Source organism: Plecotus auritus (assembly GCF_963455305.1).
Source record: "Plecotus auritus genome assembly, chromosome: 6".
Lineage (NCBI taxonomy): Eukaryota > Metazoa > Chordata > Mammalia > Chiroptera > Vespertilionidae > Plecotus > Plecotus auritus.
Genome location: NC_137773.1, coordinates 81,051,608 through 81,075,544, shown reverse-complemented (window position 1 = coordinate 81,075,544; position 23,937 = coordinate 81,051,608). Strand labels below are relative to the sequence as shown.

The window sequence follows — 23,937 nt, the reverse complement described above, 5'->3', positions numbered from 1 at the left end:
GTAAAGCCCAAGCATCCAGGTGCCAACATGCCAAGCACATACCCTCAGCCTCTCTGAGGCCTGGCAGCTTCCCGGGCTCCTGTGGTGCTGACATACCAGGATTCAGTTTAGCACATTCAAGCATGCAGTCTCATATTACTAGCACAGCTTGGCCCACATTCAAACCCTGCACAGTCACTCCCAAGCTTTCCCTTCCAGGCACCAGGCCCTCTTGTGCCTCATTTTTTCTGATGGAAGGGGGAAGAGTACTTCTGTGGGAGTCAGAGGACCTGCCATTGGTGGGCTGTTGGAGGGATATTGATCCCTCAAGCATATAGCAATTCTCTTAAAATTGCCAATGTACTCTTCATGGGAAGGAACTTTTGCAGGAACTCAACAGTTGAAGGAATATATGTAGATAGAAAGGTGTGCCTGGTACCCCCAGGGCTGCTCCATTGTACAAATCCAGGGGGTACCATTCATGTTGTATTTGCTGGGAGTTGCATCCTGGGAGCTGCATTGCACGGACACCAGCTGGTTCCTTCCTATGTTGTCATCCAGTCTCTGTGCCATTTGGGACACAATGCTCTACCCCTCCGACAAACTTCAAGTTAGTCTCATAGAATGTGAGAGCTGGAAGGGACCTTTGAGTATAGTGACAACATTATTAACCTCATTTTGGAGATGAGAAGGCTGTGGCCCAAAGAGGTGAAGTAACTTGTGCAGGCACCCCAGGCAGAAGGGGCAGAACCTGTAGCCAGAGTCTTGATTTTATCTTTACCTCTGCTCCCCAAAGAATGGTCCATAGACCACTGGAAGCCTGATGCAAGGGCAGCATCTCCAGCCCCAATCCCAGCCGTGCTGAATCAGAACCTGCCTTTCAACAAGACTTGCACATGCACACGAAACTTCCAAGCATTGGCCTTCACCACATCCAAGAAGAAACAATGGAGACCTCTACAGGTGCTCTTGTTTTCAGAATAACCGAAATTCCCTCCACTCTGAAAAGAAAAGGATTGATGATCCTGTAAGGGCAGGAGGGGCAGTGTGGAGATGTGTGCATTTTCAGAATCTAGTCACTGGAGAAGCTTCCCTCTCCAGGTAGATGGCCTTGGGGGAGACATCCATTATCAAAATTATAAGCACCGAATAGTCCAGTAAAAGAGTCTCAGATGTAAAGAAATACATGCCTAAATACAACCCTTCATTGTCATCAATTACTGCTACCCACTGTTGGCGTGTCCATCTGGGCTTGAGTAGGAATGTTTAACTTGCCCTCATTTCTTTTTATGACACAGGTAGATCCATCGTTCCCACAATTCTACCAGGTTTTCTTCTTTTTTAAATATGTTTATTGATTTCAGAGAGAAAGGGAGAAGGAGAGATAGAAACATCAATGATGAGAATCATTGATTGGCTGCCTCCTGCATGCCCCACACCCCACACTGGGGATCGAGCCTGCAACCTGGGCATGTGCCCTGACCAGGAATCGAACCATGACCTCCTGGTTCATAGGTCGACGCTCAACCACTGAACCATGCCGGTGAGGTCTACCAGGTTTTCAAAAACATTTTTCTCCTACAACTTTTGATTTGAGAGAGGTGGGGGAAGGAGAGAGGGAGAGAGAATATGAGAATCAATTGCCATGGACTTTGAATCCCAGGCAGTAGTCATCAGCTTTCCTCCTACCAGCTATATACAGCTTTTCAGCCGTGGGCAAACTATGGCCCGCGGGCCGGATCCGGCCCGTTCGGCTGTTTTATCCGGCCCGCGGAGCCGAAAGAGTGGAGGGTTCTCTTGCTCTCCCCTCCGCTCCTTTACTTTGAATTTATATTAGTTCACACAAACACTCCATCCATGCTTTTGTTCCGGCCCTCCGGTCCAGTTTAAGAACCCATTGTGGCCCTCGAGTCAAAAAGTTTGCCCACCCCTGTTCTAGCTCGAGGCAAAATCTGCATATTCCTCCACATGATGCCAAAAGACCTGGTCACATAATTGGTCCCCTTTCCAGCAGCAATATCCCATATGTTTCTTCCAAGGAGGAAATAACTGAAAAAACTTTTATATAGACTATGCAGAAAGATTTTAAAATATTTAGAGCGGTTTTTATCATGGAGGGTATCTAGAACACGGTCTTATCCAGATTTCATGGATCATCATCAATTTTCTCTTTGTTCCTAATCAGATTAAACTGTGTGGTTGGGAAAAGGGGCGGGAGGCAATTGGATTATGACATAACTTAGACTGAAGACAAACTGGTGCAAATTCATACTGTTCTGGGTAATTCATCTGGAATGGGGAGAAATGTGAAAGAAACAGATGAACCGAAGGTCAGTTGATTGCACTAAATGCACATGGGATAATGCTTTCAGAGAACGTGAGGGGTCTCTTCTTTATCGTCTCTGTGACATGGAGATGCTGATGTCGCTGTATTTTGATACTAACACCTCATTTATCTGGCGGCGGCAGGTAATGCAGTGTTTCGCAGACAACACATTCCCTTTTGTCAACACACACAAGCGTGTGTTTTTTAATCTTTATTGTTGAAAGTATTACATATGTCCCCTTTCTCCCCGCATTGACCCCTTCTAGCCCATCTCCACCCCTGGCCTTCACCACCCTATTCTCTGTGCCCATGGGTTATGCATATATGCATACCAGTTCTTTGGTTAATCTCTTCCCACCCACCCCCGCCTTCCCTCTGAGACACACAAGTTTTTATTTTTACTATTTGGGTGGTGTGCCGTCTAAAATGATCATTTCTCTGCTTTCTTAAGTAGAGCTAATTGGCTAAATGTAATAGTTTCAATGAGTTAGAGCCACCATTTATGGCTATTGTCATGTAACTGTGGAGGGAATACACCTGAACCCAGTCTCTGATGGAGTTTCCTGCCTAACTCTAGCCAGTCCTCACTTTCCTGGAAGATGGCTCTGTTGTGACGTAGCAGCCATGATGGCGTCCATGGGACACTACACGAGACTCTTGCTCCTGACATTAACCTCCTGAAAAACCTCCTGTGTGCCCCTTGATTCTGCCCTGGATGTTTAAGCAGCTCCTTTCCTTCTGACATCAGTCCGCCCTGCTCTCCCGAGTCCATGTTAGGGTCAGCCTGATGCCTCCAACCTGGGCTCAGACTCTACCCCAGCTTCCTCCCCATTTGTTCTGCTCTGCAGCCCTGGGGCCCGCTGGCAGACCGCTCTGGGTTACATTCTTCAGGCAGTTAACGAACAGCGCCCCCTGCCAGTGCCAGCTCTTAGCAACCTTCCGTGCTTTGGCTGGAGTTAACGCCACGGCTCCTGATAGCAACAGGGTAATTTCATTTGAGCAAAATGAAGATTTAGAGGAGAGAGCTATAAAGCCAACAGGATGTTAGTCCACAGCCCTCATTTGGCCTCTGGGTTATGTAGAAGTGTGTTGTTTACTTTCCAACTATTTGGAGATTTTCCAGATGTCTTTCTGTTATTGATTTCTAATTTAATTCCATTGTGGTCAGAGAATAGACGCTGTACGTTTTCAGTACTTGTACAATTATGAAGACTTGTATTGTGGCTCAGGATGTGGTCTGCCTTGGTAAATGTTCCAAGTACACCAGAGATGGATTTGCACGCTGATGCTCTACTGAGCGTTCTACCAATATTAGTTTATAAAGTTGGTTGGCATGTTGTTCAAGTCTTCTATACCCTTTCTGAGTTTTTCTACTTGTCCTAGCAATTATCGAGAAGGGGTGTTGAATTTCCAAGTATAAATATGGAGCTGGCTATTTCTCCTTTCAGTTCTATCAGCTTTTGCTTTGTGAATAGCATAACTAGGATTGCCGTGTCCTCTTGATGAAGTAACTGCTCTATCAATGCAATGGCTCTCTTTATCTCTGGAAATATTCCTTGCTCTGAAGTTTGTCTGATATTAATACAGCAACTCTGGCTTTCTTTAGGTTAGAGTTTACAAGTATATGTTTTCCATTATTTCACTTTAAACCTACTATGACTTTATATTTAAGGCAAATTTCTTTACAAACTCATAGATACAGATAACAAATTTATGGTCACCAGATGGGAGGAGGTCTAGGGGGGAGGGATGAAAAAAGGGAAAGGATAAAAGAAAAATTGGCTGTTACAAAAAAAAAAAAATAGTCACAGGGATGTAAAATATCTCAAGGAAAAGCATTTGTATGATTGCGTTGTGAGTTACACTTGGCATTTCTTTCCCCCACAACATTATTTTTACTTGAAATAACTATTGGCATGTAAACTATGGTTAATCACACTTGGTTATATGGTGAATATTTTCTCAATAGTTAACACAATGATCTGTACCTTCAGAAAAAACAATTGACAATATTTGTTTCCAATCATAAGATAAGATTCTAGGGGGGAAAATGGAATTTTGTAGAACTTGTATCCTCTATCATAAACTTGGCAAATTCCCAAAACTTCAAGACCTTCCTGATGACGTTGGTAGAGATTTTAACAAATGTGATTTTTTGTTATTATAAAGATAATATGTCAACATTTTGGAAGACCTGCTTGACTCAATGAAAAATATTTTCAAAATGACCAATGCTTGATGCCACAAAATCATGTAAAAGATACACTGAAAGTATGAGATAGAAACATATTTTAATATGACAGAATATTTAAAGAACTCACCAATCATGGACATGGATAGCACTGGAGGGGGATGGGTGATGTGGTAGAGGGCATAGAGTCATGGTCATGGAAAAAATTAAATCAAATTTTAAAGAGAGTTCACCAATATGATTTCAGATTCCACACTACAACTAACCTTTAAGAAACTACCGCCTGTCAAGATGGTCATATTAAAGAATACCCAGTAGTTATCTGAAAAGGCTATGAAAATACTCTTCTGTATTCCAACTCTATATCTGTATGAGACTGTATTTTCTTTATATACAGCAACCAAAAAGATATATTGTGATGAACTGAATGCAGAAACAGAGTCCAGCTGTCTTCTATTAAGTCAGAGAATAAAGAGATTGGCAAAAGTGTCAAATAATGGCACTCTTCTCAATAAATTTATTTTGAAAGTTTTTTTTTCATAAAACATGTTATTTATATTAACATATATAGGTTTATTATTGTTACTTTAAAATAGATCAGTAAATAATTATTTACAATTTTGATCACTTTTAATTTCGACTATAGTAACAATAGGTATAACTCACATAAATTATAATAATTTTTAAGAGCAAAGGATCCTGAGATCAAAATGTTTGAGAGGCCCCGACTCTCATTAACACTCCTGAGATGTGATAAGCCAGGTCTCTTGTCTGGCTGACTCTCAAACCCACGTTGTTTCCACGGCACAGTGTTGCCTCCTTACCCAAAAGTCTCATCAGCATTAAAATGGTCAATAAAATTGAGTCCCCAAAACTTTATTGTGCAATGGTTTTACCCATAATATTTACATTTTTCAGTGTTTCAATATTTTTCTTTGGTGAAACACAAGTTTCTTGTCCCTAAAACTTTAGAACCCCACTAAGGAGTCAAGATGACTCTTTGGCTATGGAGCCAACATGAAATGAGGTTGCTCAGGAATCCACTTCTGCCACAAGTAACAATCTATTGGCTTTTATAGTGTATTTAAAGCCCAAACAGTTGGGAGATGGTTTTTATTAGATTTTACAAAACAGAAGTAATTCTCATTATTTGGCTCCAGGGTTGTTTCTCATCCACTTGGTGCCAAGAATTAAATTCATGTTCTGGGGGGGCCAGCTTTGCTGGGGGACATTCTCAGGAGGAAATCTTGCATGCCTCTGCGAAGCACTGCGTTCTCAGCCACCTCCCTCAGGCTCCTATGTAGCTTTTCCATCTCTTTGAACTCGCTTTTGACGTCTACAGAGAAGCAGAAAGCACACAGCAGGAGTTAGCATCCTTTTCAGAAACGTCCCCAGCAAACAGATCCCCTGAGAATCATGTTATGACCTGAGTCACTTGTCCCAGAATATGAGGGTCTGGGTTAAAGCTTGAAGATCAGATCGTCCAATAGATTTGTGTTTTTTTTTTTACAAATAACCTGACCAAACCCAGCATTCTTGCTCCTACCATAAGGCTTATCTCAGCATGGGGGCCACTGTCAAATAACCAAACCTGCCCAGAAAACAGGTCTGGGCTGGCACTGGGCCTCACAAGAGCTCAGTGGCAGGAGGTGCGATGCCCACCACAGGCTAAACTTCCCCGAAGCCCTGTGCAGGCTCTCCTCTCCGCCCCGGCCCTCCCCACAGCGGTCCCCATGCTAAGAAGTGAATTGGCTCTCTTGTGCTGTGAACTTGTGAACATGGTGCCCATGTCTGTGGTCAAGCATTAATTTGGGTGTTTCTGTGAGTGTGTTTTTGGATGAAATGCTCATTGAAATTGGTAGACCTTGAGGAAAGCAGGTTGCCCACCTCATCTAATCATTGGAAGGCCTGACCGGAACAAAAGGCCGTCCTCTCCGAGCAAGAGGGTATCCCCTGCTTTATTTTTCTCCATGGCACTGTCCTGTCACTCTTCCACAGGCCTCCTATCTTGTTTATAGTTTGGCTTATTGCCTGCCTTCCCCCCCACTCCCCCCTGCTCCCCAGGCTGTAATCTCTGTCAGCAGAGATTTTTGTCAGTATTGCTCACGGCTACATCCTCAACACCAGGACACTGCCCAGCACCGCGGTGGAGATGATGGTTACCTGTGGAGTGAATGTACACTACCCAGTCTAACCAACCAGGTCGCATTCCGAGCATTAGAGCTCGTTGGCAGCTGCCACAGTGCTCCCTGCATAGTGTATATTTGCTGCTGATGGTCAAGGAAAGGACATGGTCTTAAATTATGGCAGGAACCATTTATGTCAAACTCGAGGAACATTTCAGTGTGTGAGACCTGGACAGTTGAAGAACTTTGGTGAGTAGGAGTTCTTTAAAGAAGACACAGTTGGCCCCAGCTGGGTGGCTGAGTTGGTTGGAGCATCATCCTGTACACCAAAAGGTTGTGGGTTCGATTCCTGGTCAGGGCATATGTCTAGGTTGCAGGTTCAATCCCTGGTCGGGGTGTGTACAGGAGGCAACTGATCGATTATTTCTCACATCATTGTTTCTCTCTCTCCCTTTCTCCCTTCCTCTCTCTCTCTCTCTCTCTCTCTCTCTCTCTCTCTCTCTCTCTCAAATCAATAAGAAAAACATATCCTTGGGTGAGGATTTTTTTTAAAGACACAATTGGATGAGTATAACCTTAAAACAGGTTTTTGTGAAGGCCTAGACAGAGGGTCATGAGAGAGGACAATAAACCACATGGTGAGGGTGCTGTGTCTCCTTCCTGAGAGAACATTCGGAGCAGGACAGATGTTTAGCAGTAGCAGTTGTGGCTTTTACTTTGGAAATAGCTCTGACCACTCTCACCCTGACATGCTCAATGACACATAACAATGGCATCCGACATTGTTTTTCCAGCAGGCAACTGTGCACATGGTTTCAAGTGTAAAAGGCACTACATAGACAGATTGCAAAGTAAATCTCCCATCCTCCCTGTCCCCCAGTTCCTTTCCTCAGAGGTAACCAGTGTGACCAGTTTCTTGTGTATCCTGTGGAGACTTTTATGCATGTACATATGTGTTGCCTTTTTCTCTCACAAATGGCAATACACTACACACATTTTTCTTACTTTGCTTTTCCACTTTACAATATATTTTGGAGATCGTTTCATGCTGCTACTATCCTTACTAATAAAAGCCTAAGTGGTCGTCACCCTGTGATGCCCTCACGCCATCACAAGATGGCTGTGCGCACAGCGGCTGCTCCGCATGGCGAGGCCTGGGAGTCCCATGGCTCCGCGTGGCATGGAGGAGGCGGGGCCCCTAACTCCGGCCTACCTCTTTGGGTCAATCCATCGAGGAGCCCTGGATGGGTGGGCAGGGCCTACCTCTTTGGGGCAATTGATCGCGGGGCTCCTGCACTGTGAGAGGGCACAGGCCAGGCTGGGGGACGCCTCCCCCCCCCCACCGAGTGCCTGAATTTTGTGCACCGGGCCCCTAGTACTATATAAAGCTACTTAATTCTTTGTAACAATTGCAAATTACGGTACCAAGTTATTGTAACCAGTGCTCTGCTGATAGATAGTTGAGTTCTTTCTATGTTTGATATCATAAGTTATGGATTTGAATCTGCCACTTTCCAGCTATGGATCCTTGGGCACATTATCTCATCTGAGTCTCTGTTTCTGCATCTGCAAAATGGAGCAATAACATCTATCTCCGAGGGCTAATGTGAGGATTAGATGAGATGTGGAGCACAAAGCCCAAGGACAGTGCTTGGTCTCAGTGGGGTTCTCAGCAAAGGGTGGGGCAGTCATAGTCGTCTTCATCATCTCTTTTCCTTCCCCTGGAATTTCTTCCTAACTTAATTTATTTAAATCCAGCAAAGAGCCACCACACCTGGGGGGAGGGGGAGGTGTCTGCAAGATCATCACCCTTTATGCAAAGATTTTATGTATTTACCTGCAAGCTCCTTGTAGAGACCATCCCCCTGGGATGAAGCAAGGGTCAGCATGGTGGCAATACTGCCCTTCACCTTCTCCGTGATTCCATGCTGCACAACAAAGGATGGTCCTTCTGTTAGGATGGTACAGCCCACGGGAAAGGGAATCTTATGAAAGGGGCCCCACCCACTTCCCCAATCAGAGTGGGCAGACTGGAGCTGCCAAAGCCAAAGTCAGGTCCAAGGTGGGCCACTTTAGAGTGCACAGAATGGCTCAGGAGTCATCAGGGCAACATTTCTGTGGGGTCCCACCTATCTCAGCATCTCCTTTCCAGCCTTTCTGAGGGATTGTCCCTCTGGTGCTGATGGACTGAATCAGGACCTAATGAGGCTGCATGGAAGTATGGGAGAGATCACAGCATCCGAAGAGATGGAAAAGAGGGAAAGTGCCGCTCATTGTCCCACCAACCTATCACGCATTTAGTCACTGGATGCATGTTTATTGAGTACCCGCTTTGTGTGAGACACCATAGCTGGCAATCCTGATTTTTCTTCCCAACTTTTTGACAAATATCTTCTTTCTCCTCCCAGTCCTTCTGTCACCTAAAACCACATTCCCTCTTCTAACCAGCTCTTGCCTCCCTTTGAAAAATACCTGATTCTCTCCTCTAGTCTGACAAAGCCTAGTTTTGAACCTGGATCTTCTGATTCCAAGTCTTATGCTTTTTTCTTCAACATACCGGGCCTAAAACCCCAAGCTCCAGCCTCAGCTCTAGCTCTGAGCCTTAGCTAGTAACTTGGGTGTCAGCTTCCTTGTCCATAAGGTCAGGGAATGGGGACACTCTGTGGTCTTGCCCTATTTCAACTTCTTACACTTAATATCATGTAAGATACATTCTTATATGGTCAATGTACTGATTTTTTTTTTTTTAGTGGAATTGTTTTCTTGGGCACCTGAAGGGCCGATTTCTATATACCCAGCGAGGACTGGATATTGTAGAGTCTGGCCAATTTCTGCAGATTGTGATATATGTTAAATGACAGAAAGTAAATTGCTACTGGTAAACCAGAAACCCCTTAGCCTCTTCCAAGAGGAAGTTCATGTTTTGTAGTGTGGGTAAATGTACTTTCCTAAACTGCAGTGGGGTGGGGGCAGAAGCAGGTTGGAGATGTTTTAGGAAGTTGGTTGGAACAGAGATGGACCCAAAGAGCAACTAGCCAGGGTCCTCAGGACGTTAGGAGAGGGTCAGTGAAGCCTGGAGTAAGACAGGAGACTGTGGAAACTCACAGGGCCAGGGGCCAACAGTGGCTTGGACTAAAAGAAAGAATTTATATGACTTGCAGAGGGGGTGGCAGGCTGAGAGACCTAGAGCTGAGACAAGACGGTCCAAGTGGGCTTGACAGCAGCATTTAGGTTTGAGGAAACTGCTAGGAACTGACTTCCAAGATAGACAGAAGCAAACCTAAATCTATGCTGGGCACTGTAAGTGGCTGATTGACATTTATTTATTGATGTTTTATATAGATAAGACACTTCTCTCATTTAAAAAAATCTGTGTTGTGATTATGTTCTTGTTGGAGATGCTGGTTCCCTGCTCCTAAATCCTAGTTCTGAAACTTTCTAGCTATGTGGCCTGTGTTATACCTCCCTGCCTCAGTTTTCTTATCCACAAAATGGGAACAATAATAGTACAGTCATCTCTCAGTATCATGGAGGATTGGTTCCAGGACCCCATCACAGAAACCAAAATCTGAGGATGCTCAAGTCCCTCATATGAAATGGTGTAGTGTTTGCATGTAGGCGACAGCAGAATACATCCGCACATCACTTCATTCACCGGATTGAGTATAATGCTCGGTATATGGTGAATTCAAGTTTTGCTTTTTGGAACTTTTGTGGGATTTTTTTCCGACTATTTTCAGTCCATGTGGGATGTGACACCTGCGGATATGGAGGACCGACTGTACCTACCTCACAGACTTGCTGGGGATGAAACGAGCTAATGCACAGGAAAGGTTTAGGAGCCCATCTAGATACTGCAGTTCTCCTGATGACGTATTAAAAGGGAAAGATGCAGGAGAAGGCTGGAGGGGCCGCATCTCCGAAGTCACAGCCCCAGAGAGGAGACTGACTCCATCACATGGTGGCAGTGAAGGGAGGATGCCCAGCGCCAGCTGGCCTCCTCTCCTGGCACCATGAGCATTGGTTGGACCCACTTTGCGGAAGATGTCTGACTCTACTTGGGCCCAAATGACCACCACTTCTCCCATCTTCTGTGCTGGCTTCCTCCACCTCACCAGGAGCCTCTTTGGGACTGGAATGCAGGCTGTGGGTTGGAATAAATACCTTCAGCTGCTGAAACTGGTGCTGCATCCTTTCTTGAGCTCTTTCAAACATGCCCTCAGCCACCTGCCGGTCCACCCCTCTTCTGAGGACATCTTTCATCCTCTCACACGCTTTTTTGCCAGTGATCTGGGCTGCCTCTGGCAAAAATGATAGTCACCGTTACACCACATCAAGGGCTTGTGCAGAAACCATTAGCATCAGAAATAAAGACAAGCAACAAAACAAAACACAGATATGTACAGGTACGTATACATATACACACACACATATACAGATGCACACACATACACATTTATGTAGGTAGTACCATTTTCTACACAGTGGAAATAGCTTAATAACATGATACAAAAATTAACACTCTCAATATTTAGATAGCTATCATTCAGAAAATCGAATGAGTGAATTAAGCAGAAGCTTACAAAATTCCAACCCCTGGCCTTCCCAAGAAAATAATGGGGCCACCAAAATGAGAAGAAGATATGAAGTAAGTTTACAAATACTTAAAAAAATAAAAATGAGGACTGGGTGATGGATTTTATAGTTTAACTAGAGGCCCAGTGCATGAAATTTATGCACTCGGGGTGGCATCTCTCAGCCCGGCCTGTGTCCTCTCGCAGTCCGGGAGCCCTCGGGGGATGTCCGACTGAAGGCTTAGCACTGCCCTGGAGGTGGGAGAGGCTCCTGCCACCTCCGCTGCACTCGCCTGCCTGTGAGCCTGGCTTCTGGCTGAGCAGGGGCTCCCCCTGTGGGAGCACACTGCATTGAGTGTCTGCCCCCTGGTGGTCAGTGCGCATCATAGTGACCAGTGGTTCTGCTGTTCGATCGATTTGCATATTAGCCTTTTATTATATAGGATTAGCTGGGATGCAGCACAGAGAGGAGAAGCAAGGTGTGTAGGCAAAGGAAGGACAGAGGGAACTGGCAACAGATAAATAAAAATGGTTCAAGAACTACCTCTCCCCACACCTTGCAATTGTTTGAATTGTTTGGTCTTAGTTTGTAGACCAAGGGTGTTAGGGGGACGTAGGACTTAGGGGGCTTTGAGAGGAGCAGCAGAAAAGGATGCTGTGTGGACAGAGGGAGGGAGCAGAACCGCCACCCTCTGGAGCCCCACCTTCATAGCAGGGCTTCAGGTCGTTCTGAACAGAGCTAGTGAGAGACTCATAGATCCTCCTCTTCTTCCGGAGGATGTGGCCCTCCAGGCCCCCCAGGATGGCGCCTATCTGAGAATCCACATGAACAAAAGGCCATTTGTGACAATTCCTCCAACAGACATAGGTCAGGCATTCCTGCCTATAGCCACCATTTCCCTCTGCCCTGTGGTACAGGTGGCTCCCACAGCTAGACTGTGTCCTCCCCACAGCTAGACTGTGAGCCTCTCATAGGCAGAAACTGTGTCTTCAGCATCTTTACGTCCCAAAGTGCTTCCCACAGTGCCTGCACCTATAGACATCCCGTTAAATATTTGCTGAGTTGAGCTCTGGCACAAGTGAGATGCTAAAACTGGACCTTTTGTGGGGACAGTGGGGGAGGAATGGGCTATTTCTCTAGCACTGCCATGGGATTCGGGCTGGGATGTGCTATGGGCTGAATATGGTATGCATGGCACCTCCTGCCACTTCATATATTGAGCTCTTGTGCCCCCCCCCACTTCAATTCATATATTGAAATCCTACCTGCCAATGTGGGGGCAGTAGGTGGTGGCCCTTTGAGAGGAAATGAGGTCATGAGGAGGGGGCTCTCATGGTTGGGATTACTCCCCTATAGAAGAGGCCCTAGTGTGCTCCCTTGCCCCTCTGCCATGTGGGGGTACAGGGAGAAGACAGCCATCTCTGGACCAGGAAGCAAGTCCAACCAGATACCAAGTCTGCTTGTGCCTAGACCTGGACTTCCAGTGCCCGGAGCTGTGAGAAATGCATTTCTGTTGTTTGCAAGCCACCCAGTTTATAGTATTTTGCGAGAGCAGCCCAGATGGACTGAGGCAGCCTTGAAGAATATGGGTCACAGGCAAAAGCCTTGAGTACTCAAAACTAGAAAATGATCTGCAAAAATATGATACTTTACGCTTCACTGCTTTGGATGATACTTCGTGACATTGGCAAAAATGATAGGAAGGTTACTGAAAGCATCACAAATGGATTCCAATTTTTGTACATCTAAGGAGCCTTTGAAGATTCTTTCTGGAAGCAGAATCTACTGTACAACCTTGGCGTTTACTCTCGGTTGCAGTGGGAGGAAGCTGGCCTGGTGTCCTACATCTCCACGGCTGAGTCAGGACTGCTGCTGCCCCCCCACCCCCCCATCCCTGTTGTGTATGTCACAGCTCCTGCTATGAGTTCCCCAGACCCTGGACACTGCAGAGGAACTGGTCTGGAGGGACAGGCAGCATCCCAAAACCTGTTGGGAAGAAACCCACCTCACAACCCAACCTCATTCCTCTCTTCACAATCTATGAATCTTACCTCCTGGATCAGGAAACTTTTTTTGTAGCTATCGTGTTTCCAACCATTTCTTATCCCAATTTCCGTCATCTTCTCCTGGAGAGAGTGCTTAAAAGCATCTATGTGAGGCATCAAAGCTGAACCTGTGGGCGTTCCAGTCCTACAGAAGAAAGCAACGTAATACGTGAGAGAGGTCAACAGCTATTGTGAGGCTAAAACAAAGAGGAAACCAGCTGTTATCCTTTTATTCATTTTAAGAGAAGGAGGACAAGAAAGGACTTGTATCACATTCCTATCACATGTCGGGCATTGTGCTGCACCAGGCCCTTGACAACAAAACCTATGAAATCAGTGCAATGATGCCCATTTTACAGATAAGAAAACTGAGGTTCAGAGGAGATTGCTGATGGGATCAAGGCCACACAGCTAGTAAGTGGCAGAGTGAGGCTTTGGACACTGATCTGTTTAATCTCAACACTCAGGCTTTCCACTGCCCAGCTGTTTCCACTTGAAAGGATGGGACTTGAACTATACCTCTGGAGACAGGTAAGATTTAGGAAAATGAAAAGAAGGAGGGGCTATTCATCATATGCACAAGATAGTGAAGGAAGCTTCAGCACATCCCAGGAATAAGAAGCAGCAGGTGTAGAAGAGAGGGTGTAGGCTTGAAATCCTAACTCTTAACTTATGAGCTGGGTGAATCTCAGTTTGTTCACCAGTAAAAAGACAGAAATCACCCAGCCAGTGTTGCTCAGTGGTTAAGAGTCAACCTATGAACCAGGAGGTCACGGCTCAATTCCTGGTCAGGGCACATGCCTGGGTTGCAGGCTCAGTCCCCAGTATGGGGCATGCAGGAGGCAGCCAATCGATGATTCTCTCTCATCAATATTTCTCTCTCTCCCTCCCTAACCTTCTTATCTGAAATCGATACAAATATATTAAAAAGAAAAAGACAGAGGGTTATTGGGAGGATGCGATGATATAATGTACCCTTCAGAGGGTAGTTGGGAGGATGCGATGATATAACACACCCAAAATACTTAGCACGGTTCCTGGTACATTTCCGTTGCTCCCTGGTCCCCTCCAAGCTGGCTAAAGCAGAGGACCGATACTGGGCCACAGCTTGGGGAGAGATCAGAAAGGCCAGTTGGAGGCAGGTGGAATATCTTGAATGCCATCCTAAGGAATTTGGTGGGGTGGGGTGGGGTGAGGTGGATTTACAAGAAATGGTATGATCTCAAAAGAGTTCAAAGGAAGGTGGGGGTAGTGAAGGGGGGCACTGACTAAGAATCAAGGGAAGGTGGAATGGTTCAAGCAGGTGATGAACCTGATGATATGCTAGAGCAATGGTCGGCAAAGTGCGGCTCGTGAGCCACATGAGGCTCTTTGGCCCCTTGAGTGTGGCTCTTCCACAAAATACCACGTGCAGGCGCGCACATACAGTGCAATTGAAACTTCGTGGCCCATGTGCAGAAGTCGATTTTCGGCTCTCAAAATAAATTTCAACAAGAGATAAGGAAAGCCACTTCATAATACTAAAGGGAGCAATCCAACAAGAAGAAATAATTCTGATAAACATATACGCACCCAATACAGGACCACCCAAATACATAAAAAAAAACTCCTGAAGGATATCAAGGGAGAGATTGACAGCAATACAATCATAGTAGGAGACTTTAATACCCCACTATCACCATTGGACAAATCCTCTAAACAAAAAATCAGCAAAGAAACATCAATCCTAAATGACTCACTAGACCAGATGGAATTAATTGACATCTTCAGAACATTTCACCCCAAAGCCACGGAATATACATTCTTCTCAAGTGTACATGGGTCATTTTCAAAGATAGACCATATGTTGGGTCATAGGCAAAGTCTCTTCAAATTCAAGAAGATAGAAATCATATCAAGCATCTTCTCAGATCACAGTGGCATAAAACTGGAAATCAACTACAATAAAAACAATCCAAAAAAATCAAACACCTGGAGACTAAACAGCATGCTATTAAACAATGACTGGGTTACCAGAGAGATCAAGGAAGAAATAAAAAACATCATGGCAACAAACAACAATGAAAACACTACAATCCAAAATCTATGTGACACAGGAAAGCAGTCTTGAGAGGGAAGTTCATAGCTCTACAAGCCTACTGCAAAAAACAAGAAACAATAGTAATAAATTACCTAACCCTACAACTCAAAGAGTTAGAAAGAGAGCAACAAGAAAAGCTCAGTGTAAGCAGAAGGAAGGAAATAAAAGATCAGAGCGGAGATAAATGACATTGAGACCAAAAAAAAAAAAAAAAAAACAATACAAAAGATCGACAAAACCAAAAGCTGGTTCTTTGAAGGGATAAACAAGATTGATGAACCCCTAGCCAGGCTCACCAAGAAGCAAAGAGAGAGGACCCAAATAAACAAAATCAGAAATGAAAGAGGTGAAATAACAACAGATCCCGCCAAAATACAAAGGATTGTTAAAAAATACTATGAACAACTCCATTCCAACAAACTGGACAACCTGGAGGAAATGGACATATTCCTAGAAAAATATAACCTTCCAAAACTCAATCAGGAAGAATCTAAACATCTCAATAGGCCAATAACTATGGAAGAAACTGAAGCAGTCATCAAAAAGCTTCCAGCAAACAAAAGCCCAGGGCCAGACGGCTTCACATGGGAGTCTTACCAAACAATCAAGGAAGAACTAAAACCTATCCTCCTCAGACTATTCCAAAAAATTCAAGAGGAAGGAAAACTTCCAAGCTCATTCTATGAAGCCAGCATCAACCTAATACCAAAACCAGATAAAGACAACACAATGAAAGAAAATTAAAGGCCAATATCCCTCATGAACATAGATGCCAAAATCCTCAACAAAATTCTAGCAAATCGGATCCAGCAGTACATCAGAAAGATCATACACCATGACCAAGTAGGATTTATCCCAGGAATGCAAGGATGGTACAATATCTGCAAATCAAAAAACGTGATATCACATAAACAAATTGAGAGATAAAAATCACATAGTCATATCAATTGATGCAGAAAAAGCATTTGACAAAATCCAACACCCTTTCTTGATAAAAACTCTCAACAAGGTGGGAATAGAAGGATCATACCTCAACATAATAAAAGCTATATATGATAAACCCACAGCTAACATCATACTCAATGGGCAAAAACTAAAACCATTTCCCCTAAGAACAGGAACAAGACAGGGATGCCCACTCTCACCACTCCTGTTCGACATAGTACTGGAAGTATTACCCATTGCAATTAGACAAGAAGAAGACATAAAAGTCATCCAAATTGGAAAAGAAGAAGTAAAGCTGTCCTTATTTGCAGATGACATGATACTATACATAAAAAAACCCGAAAGACTCCATCAAAAAACTAATAGACTTAATAAATGAATTTGGCAATGTAGCAGTATATAAAATTAATGCCAAGAAATCTATGGCATTTCTATACACTAATAGTGAACTTGCAGAAAGAGAGACTAAAAAAGCAATCCCATTTACCATTGCATCAAAAAAAATTAAGATACCTAGGAATAAACTAAACTAAGGAGGTAAAAGACCTATACATGGAAAACTACAGGACACTGAAAAAAGAGATAGAGGAAGACGTAAACAGATGGAAGAACATACCATGTTCATGGATTGGGAGAATCAACATCATTAAAATGGCCATACTACCCAAAGCAATCTATAGATTCAATGCACTCCCCATTAAAATACCAACGGCATATTTCACAACCTAGAAAGAACTCTCCAAAAATTCATCTGGAATAAAAAAAGACCCCGAATAGCCACAGCAATCCTGAGAAATAAGAATAAAGTAGGAGGGATCTCAATACCAGATTTCAAGCTGTATTACAAAGCCACTGTTCGCAAAACAGCCTGGTACTGACACAAGAACAGACATATAGACCAATGGAATAGAATAGAGAATCCAGATATCGACCCAAACCACTATGCTCAATTAATATTTGACAAAGGAGGCATGAACATACAATGGAGTCAAGACAGTTTCTTCAATAAATGGTGTTGGGAAAATTGGACAGATACATGCAAAAAAATGAAAGCAGACCACCAACTTACATCAAACACAAAAATAAACTCAAAATAGATACAGGACTTAAACATAAGATGGGAAACCATAAAAATACTAGAGGAATCCACAGGCAGAGAAATCTCAGACATATGCCGAAGCAATTTCTTCACTGATACTGCTCCTAGGGCAATGGAAGCTAAAGAGAACCTAAACAAATGGGACTACATCAAAATAAATAGCTTTTTCACAGCAAAAGAAACCATCAACAAAACAACAAGAAAGCCCACTGTATGGTAGAACATATTTGCAAATGTTATCACTGATAAAGGTTTAATCTCCAACATCTACAGGCAACTTATACAACTTAATAAAAGGAAGATAAATGATCCAATAAAAAAGTGGACAACGGACCTAAATAGAATCTTTTCGAAAGAAGACAGAAGGAATGCCAAGAGACACATGAAAACATGGTCAAAGTCACTAATTATCCGAAAGATGAAAATCAAAACGACAATGTGGTACCATCTCACACCTGTCAGAATGGCAATCATCAACAAATCAACAAACGACAAGTGCTGGCGTGGATGTGGAGAAAAAGGAACCCTCGTGCACTGGTGGTGGGAATGCAGACTGGTGTAGCCACTGTGGAGAACAGTATGGAGTTTCCTCAAAAAACTAAAAATGGAGCTCCCATTTGACCCAGTAATCCCATTTCTAGGAATATATCCCAAGAAACTAGAAACACCAATCAGAAAGGGTATATGCACCCCTATGTTCATAGCAGCACAATTCACCATAGCTAAGATTTGGAAACAGCCCAAATGCCCATCAGCAGATAAGTGGATTAGAAAACTATGGTACATCTACACAATGGAATACTATGCTGCTATAAAAAAAGAAGGAATTCTTACCATTTGCAGCAGCATGGATGGACCTGGAGAGCATTATGTTAAGTGAAATAAGCCAGGCAATGAAAGAAAAATACCACATGATCTCACTCATTTATGGAAAATAAAGAACATTATAACCTGATGAATAAAAATATAGATACAGAGGCAGTAAAGCACCAAACAGATGTCAAATTACAGCGGGAAGGCTGGGGAGTGTTGGGGAGGGGGGGAAAGAGATCAACCAAAGGACTTGTATGCATGCATATAAGCACACCAATGGCCACAAGACACTGGGGAGGGTGGGCGGATGAGGACATGTGACAGGAGGTAGGGGAGGCTGGAGGAAGGTCAATGGGGAAAAAAAAGGAGATATATGTCCTAATATATGTAATACTTTAAACAATAAAAAAAAAGAAGAAAAAGGAATTTCAATCATTGTACTGTTGATATTTGGCTCTGTTGACTAATGAGTTTGCCGACCTCTGTGCCAGAGTCAAAGGAGGAAGGCTGGGGACAGGTTGGAAGTTTAGGAAAGGATGTTTCTGTTGATGGAGAGAAGGATTGGTGGTCAAGGAAGAATGGAAGGAGGGGACACGTGAAGGCCACATTTGGGAGCATGCAGTATGGGAGCAAACGGAGTCCTCAGTGAGTCACTTCTCTTTTTTTGCATTCAGGGAAATTTATGAAGGCCATGTGTTTGCTTAACTCCACGCTCTCCAACCAAAATACCCTATCCTGGGCTTGGATCCATAAGAAAGTTTATCCCCTGCTGCATGTATGAGATATTTGAAAAAATAATGGGAATCATAACATTAGTCTGAAGGCAACATCTCCATCTGCACTCCAGGTCACCATGGGAAATTTTTAAGTAAAGCAAACCAAGAAGGCTTTTGTGTTTGGCCAAGGAGTAAGCTTTCCTCCTCGAGTTGCAAGCTACTCTTTGCACTTCCAAATCCAAAGTACAAATTCTTAAAGATGAGACGCTGGCCCAACATTCTTCAGCTGTTTGTTCACAAAGGAATACGAGGAAAGATCTTTTACCTAAAAATGCCTCCAAAAACAGGATCAATCTGGTCATAGATGGGCTGAGTGATGGCTTCATTTAGATCTATTCTTGCCAGAGTCCTGGAGGCATAGATGCCATTTTTCAGGCAAACAGCTTTCAGAGTCTGGTGAAAACCTTGGTTTCCTCTACTCCTCTAGGTAAATAAACAACAAGTTAGTAGAGTTAGTAGGCATTAACTAGACAACCACAGGATCAGAATTGCATTGCCTCTGGCCAAAGGCTATTACCAAGAATCACAGTAGCACCAACATAATCTTTTAACTCATTCCTAAGCTAGACAGAGAGGGTAGCAGTCATGCCTGAAGTCGGTGGGTTTCCAACATGTCCTGGGTTTCCAACGTGCCCTGCGCTCACTTTGCTCATGCTCCTCTCATACAGTGTTGCATTTGTCTGTTTACTGATTAGGCTCCTCTACTGGACCATCAGCCTGTTGAGATCAGGCACAGCATGTCTCATCCAATACCCTGATGTCCTTGCCATCTGGCAAGGGCATCAGGAGTGCTTGGTAAATATTTGTTAAATGAGCAGTTATTAAATGAAAATGTGCCACGACCCTACTGGGAGTATCTGTTTCAGATATTTGCAAGTATAGTCCAAGTTTTTTTTATACTTTTTGTTAAATATTTAATGAAATGCAATTTGATTTATGTATCGTTGTAATATTTTTTTCCCAGAGAAATAAGTTCACAAATCAGAGGGGAAAATATCATGAAGCTAGAGTTATAAGAGACATGAATAAATTTTAGCCAGATGGTGATCCTTAATAAAGTGAATAAAAACACATTTACACTGCCCTGGGTGGGTAGCTCAGCTGGTTGGAGGGTCATCCCATATACCAAAAGGGTGTGGGTTTGATTCCTGGTTAGGGCACATATCTAGGTTTTGGGTTCAATCCCCAGTGAAGGCATGCATGGGAGGCAACCGAACCCTGTTTCTTTCTCACATCGGTGTTTCCCTCTCTCTCTCCCTTCCTCTCTTTCTAAAAATCAATAAAAGCCTATCTCGGATGAGGAACTTAAATAATAGTAATACATTTGCACTAACCAAAATTTCAGTAGTGGGCTTTGGGATCATTATTCAATGATATATTTTTTTCAGGGAATATCTTTCAAGTGAATAGCTGTGTAGCATGATACAACTGGCATCATTCTATCTATCTATCTATCTATCTATCTATCTTATTAGTCTTCCCTTTTCACTTAATACTATAACATGAGCATTTCCTTAATTCATTGTATATGCTTTGAAAAAAATCATTTTAATAACCACACAATACATCCTATGGACATATCATAGTTCATTTTACAATACTCTTGTTATTAGACATTTGGGTTATTTTACTATGTTACATAATGTTAGCATATAAATGTTTGCCCAAATTTCTGATCACAAAGGAAAGTTGCTATCAAATAGGAACACCTAGAGTATGTTGATAGTTGCAGAGAAAGAAGCTGATGAGAGAGGGGACAATTCATGGGATGAAGACCAGGTGACGCCTGACGATGGCGAACACACTCCTTCCTTTCACAAGCAAATTGTTTCTTAGTTATCTACTGCTATGAAACCAATGACGCAAACTTGGTGGCTTAAAACAACAATAAACATCTCTCATCTCTCACAGATTCTGTGGGTCAGGAATTCGGATTGGTGTTGCCTGGCTGGTATTGCACAGTTCACTTGGTGTCCAGGCTGTGCGGCCAAGGTTAAAACGCAGATAAGTGCCACCAGAGAAGAGATCAGTACAGGATTCAAGGTCATGGAGGTCAGATAACATGCACACCAGGCTCAAGTGGTGCAGTGTTTACTTACAGCAAGAGGAGGGGACGTGTGTACAAGATCCAGCCAGCCTCTGGCAGTACCTGGGTCCCCCAAGGCCAGCTGATCCATGTATGCAAGTGATATAGCTGCACACAGCCCACTTTGTGCTGCAGCAGAAGATCCCAACCCCTCCCACGGTTCAGAAATACAGAAAATGGGGGCTTGCCTGAGGGCCTCTGTTGCCTGTCCTAAGCAGAACAAAGGAGTACACACTGAGCATGAAATGGAAAAATATCCCCACATAAGCAGAGAAGCCCAGCACAGGCTGGGAGGGTCTTGATCTCTTGGTAGGAAGTGTTCCAGGCCTAAGGCCCATTCTTATGTGGCCAAGTGAGGGCCAAAAGACTGCATGTACTAGTGGGCCTTTCCCAACACCGGCCAGTCTGTCTCAGAGCTTCTTGGTGAGGTTCTTTCAGGTGCCGGCTGGGATTATGGTCACCTGACTGGGGCTAGCGAATCTGCTTCCACGGAGGCTCACTACAGGGCGGGGAAGGTGGTGCTGGCTATGGGTGGGGACCTTGGCCCCTTTCCACATGGACCTTTCCACACAGCTGCTTGGCTTCAGCACAGGGAGGCTGGCTCCCCTCTGAGCAAGTGATCCAAGACACCAACGTGGAAGCCTCAGCGGCCCTTGATGACCGAGCCTCAGAAGTCACACACTGTCCCTTTGGCAGCACTCTGTTGCCCACAGAGGCCAGCTCTGTCTGCCTCAGTGAGGGGAAGACTCCACAGGGCTTGAATACGGAGCTGAGGCTCCCTCGGGCCATCTTGGAGGCTGCCTATCACAGTCACCAATGAGTCTTCTCAATGGCCACATCCCATTGCCTTTTTATTACCCCGATTTCCCTTAACCCCTCAGGGGTATCTAAAACTCTCCTCAACCACTGATGTGTGATCTTTCCTGCTTAGTTTTCTTATTAGAAAGTAAGAACTTAAGCTTTACATTACAAATAAGTACAAAAAATAAGAAAATAAGCATTACATGATTTTCCCTTCTACTACTTCTCAGACTAATCTTTCTCTGCCCCCTCTCCTGGCTCCTTTTTATTCTGCTCCCTAAATGTGTCCTTTGTTGGAGGTTATATCGTATTATTGTCCTTCTCTCTATTCTTCAATACCTTTCACTCCTGTAGATCTGAGTATCAATTTTCTGCAGGTGACTATCAAGTCCTGACCTTGGGGACCAGGTAGACTTCACCAAACATCACAGGTTTTCCCCGGAAAGGGTCACTCACCACCAGACATGCCCCAAGGATCCGTCGGTAGGAAGTCCTGGCATTTCTGACCCCTTCTTGCAGAGGCTGGGCTATGTGGGCAAAGCACTGGTCAATGGCCTTCTCCAGTAGCTGTATTTTCTCTTCCACAAATCTCCGCAGGCCACTCATGTGCAAGTGTTCGTTCTAGGGACAGGGTCATAAGGAGCATGAGGCCACCCCCACCCTCAATACACTTTCTCCTCAAACTTTGCTTCCTTTAAGCAAGATTTGGCCTGAGCAAATCACCCACAGTTGGCTTCTCCTTATCATCCCAGTGAATGAACGTCCTTAAGCTTTGAAGGACAGGAGACTAGAACAACTATATGTCTCCTGCAACTTACTCTAGATGTACAATCCATCAGGCTATTTGGGGGAACAACTATCCAAATAAAAACCCAGTTGTAACTAAAACAAATTTTTCCAATGATATCTGAATCAACAAACATTGAATGAGCTTTGACTTTGCACAGAGCAGTTTTTGAGGCTGGTGTTTCTAAAACTTTAATGTGCAAACAAATCCCCAGGAGAATTTGTTCAAGTTTGAGGGCCTGGGCTTCTACATTTCTAAAGCCCCCAGGGTAGGTGGATCTTCTGGGCCCTGGACCACACTTGGAATAACAAAGCTACAGGACCAAAAATAAGGCTCCGTCTCTTCTTCAAAGGAGAATACAGTGTAGTCAGGGAGGAAAGTATCTATTCAAATAATAAAAGGGAGGGACCACCAGGGACAGCCTTGGACTTTAGGTTCAAACTGGGGACCGTAGTGTCTGTTCCCTGTGTGAGAACCTTGGGGGATGTGCAGCAGGCAGAAGCCACACTCTTTACTTGGTACTTAAGGCCCTTCAGAGCCAAACAAGCCATTACTTTTGTGACCTCATGCCTTCGCACATGCTGTTCCTACCTTCTTATCCTTCCAGACAAAGCTCAACAGTCACTTCCCATGTGATGCCTTCCCTGACTCCCCCAGGCAGAGTTGGGGCTCTCTTTCCCACGTTCCCTGCATTTCGTATATCCCTGCGCTACAGCATTCCCCCAGCTGTGCAACGTCTCTCTCATCCCACGTCTCCTCCCCTGGACTAGGAGCTTGCTGAAGGGAGAGACTACGTTATTCATATTTGTGTATTCCGAGAGTGAAGTTCAGAAACACTTATAGATTGAATGAGTAGCACGGAGAACTATGGATAATGTAGGTTTATAGATTCTATTCCAAACTTGATGGAAGAAATAGCTCTTGAATTGATGTGTGACCTTAACAGATGACTTAGCTTCTCTGCATCTCGATTGCACCGTCTTTGAAGTAAGTAGATGGGGTTGAATGATCCTGAAAACAGCCTCAAACTCCCGCACTCTGGGAGTCTTAGAGTTGATGAGCCTTAGAGTTTAAGGACACTATTTAGCTTTAGGCATGTCTTGGGGATTTTTGTGGTTTCACTGGTAAGAATTCTATAAGCCATACGTTTTTTTTTTTTTTTTCTCTAGTGTCCTCTAGATTCTTTTGAATTTGTAGCTGGTGATCAAAATGAAATAAGATCGAAGTCATGAAAAGAAAATCTATGGGCAGGATTCTCAGAAAGTCTCACTCTCACCAAATCCATGTTGGGGGGAAAAATGATAAGAA

General features: G+C 43.9%; 1 protein-coding gene across 1 annotated transcript in view; it reads right to left on the bottom strand.

Moving 5' to 3' along the window:
- Positions 1–5,692: 5,692 nt before the first annotated feature.
- Positions 5,693–23,937, bottom strand: part of NUGGC (nuclear GTPase, germinal center associated) — a gene marked incomplete at both ends in the record, with an annotated part of 42,840 nt that continues 24,595 nt past the window's right edge. The window contains 7 exons of the mRNA XM_080674037.1: positions 5,693–5,832; positions 8,460–8,550; positions 10,787–10,923; positions 11,901–12,009; positions 13,249–13,387; positions 19,221–19,378; positions 22,299–22,463. Coding sequence (XP_080530163.1) covers positions 5,693–5,832; positions 8,460–8,550; positions 10,787–10,923; positions 11,901–12,009; positions 13,249–13,387; positions 19,221–19,378; positions 22,299–22,463 — 939 coding nt within the window. The remainder of the gene's footprint in view (positions 5,833–8,459; positions 8,551–10,786; positions 10,924–11,900; positions 12,010–13,248; positions 13,388–19,220; positions 19,379–22,298; positions 22,464–23,937) is intronic.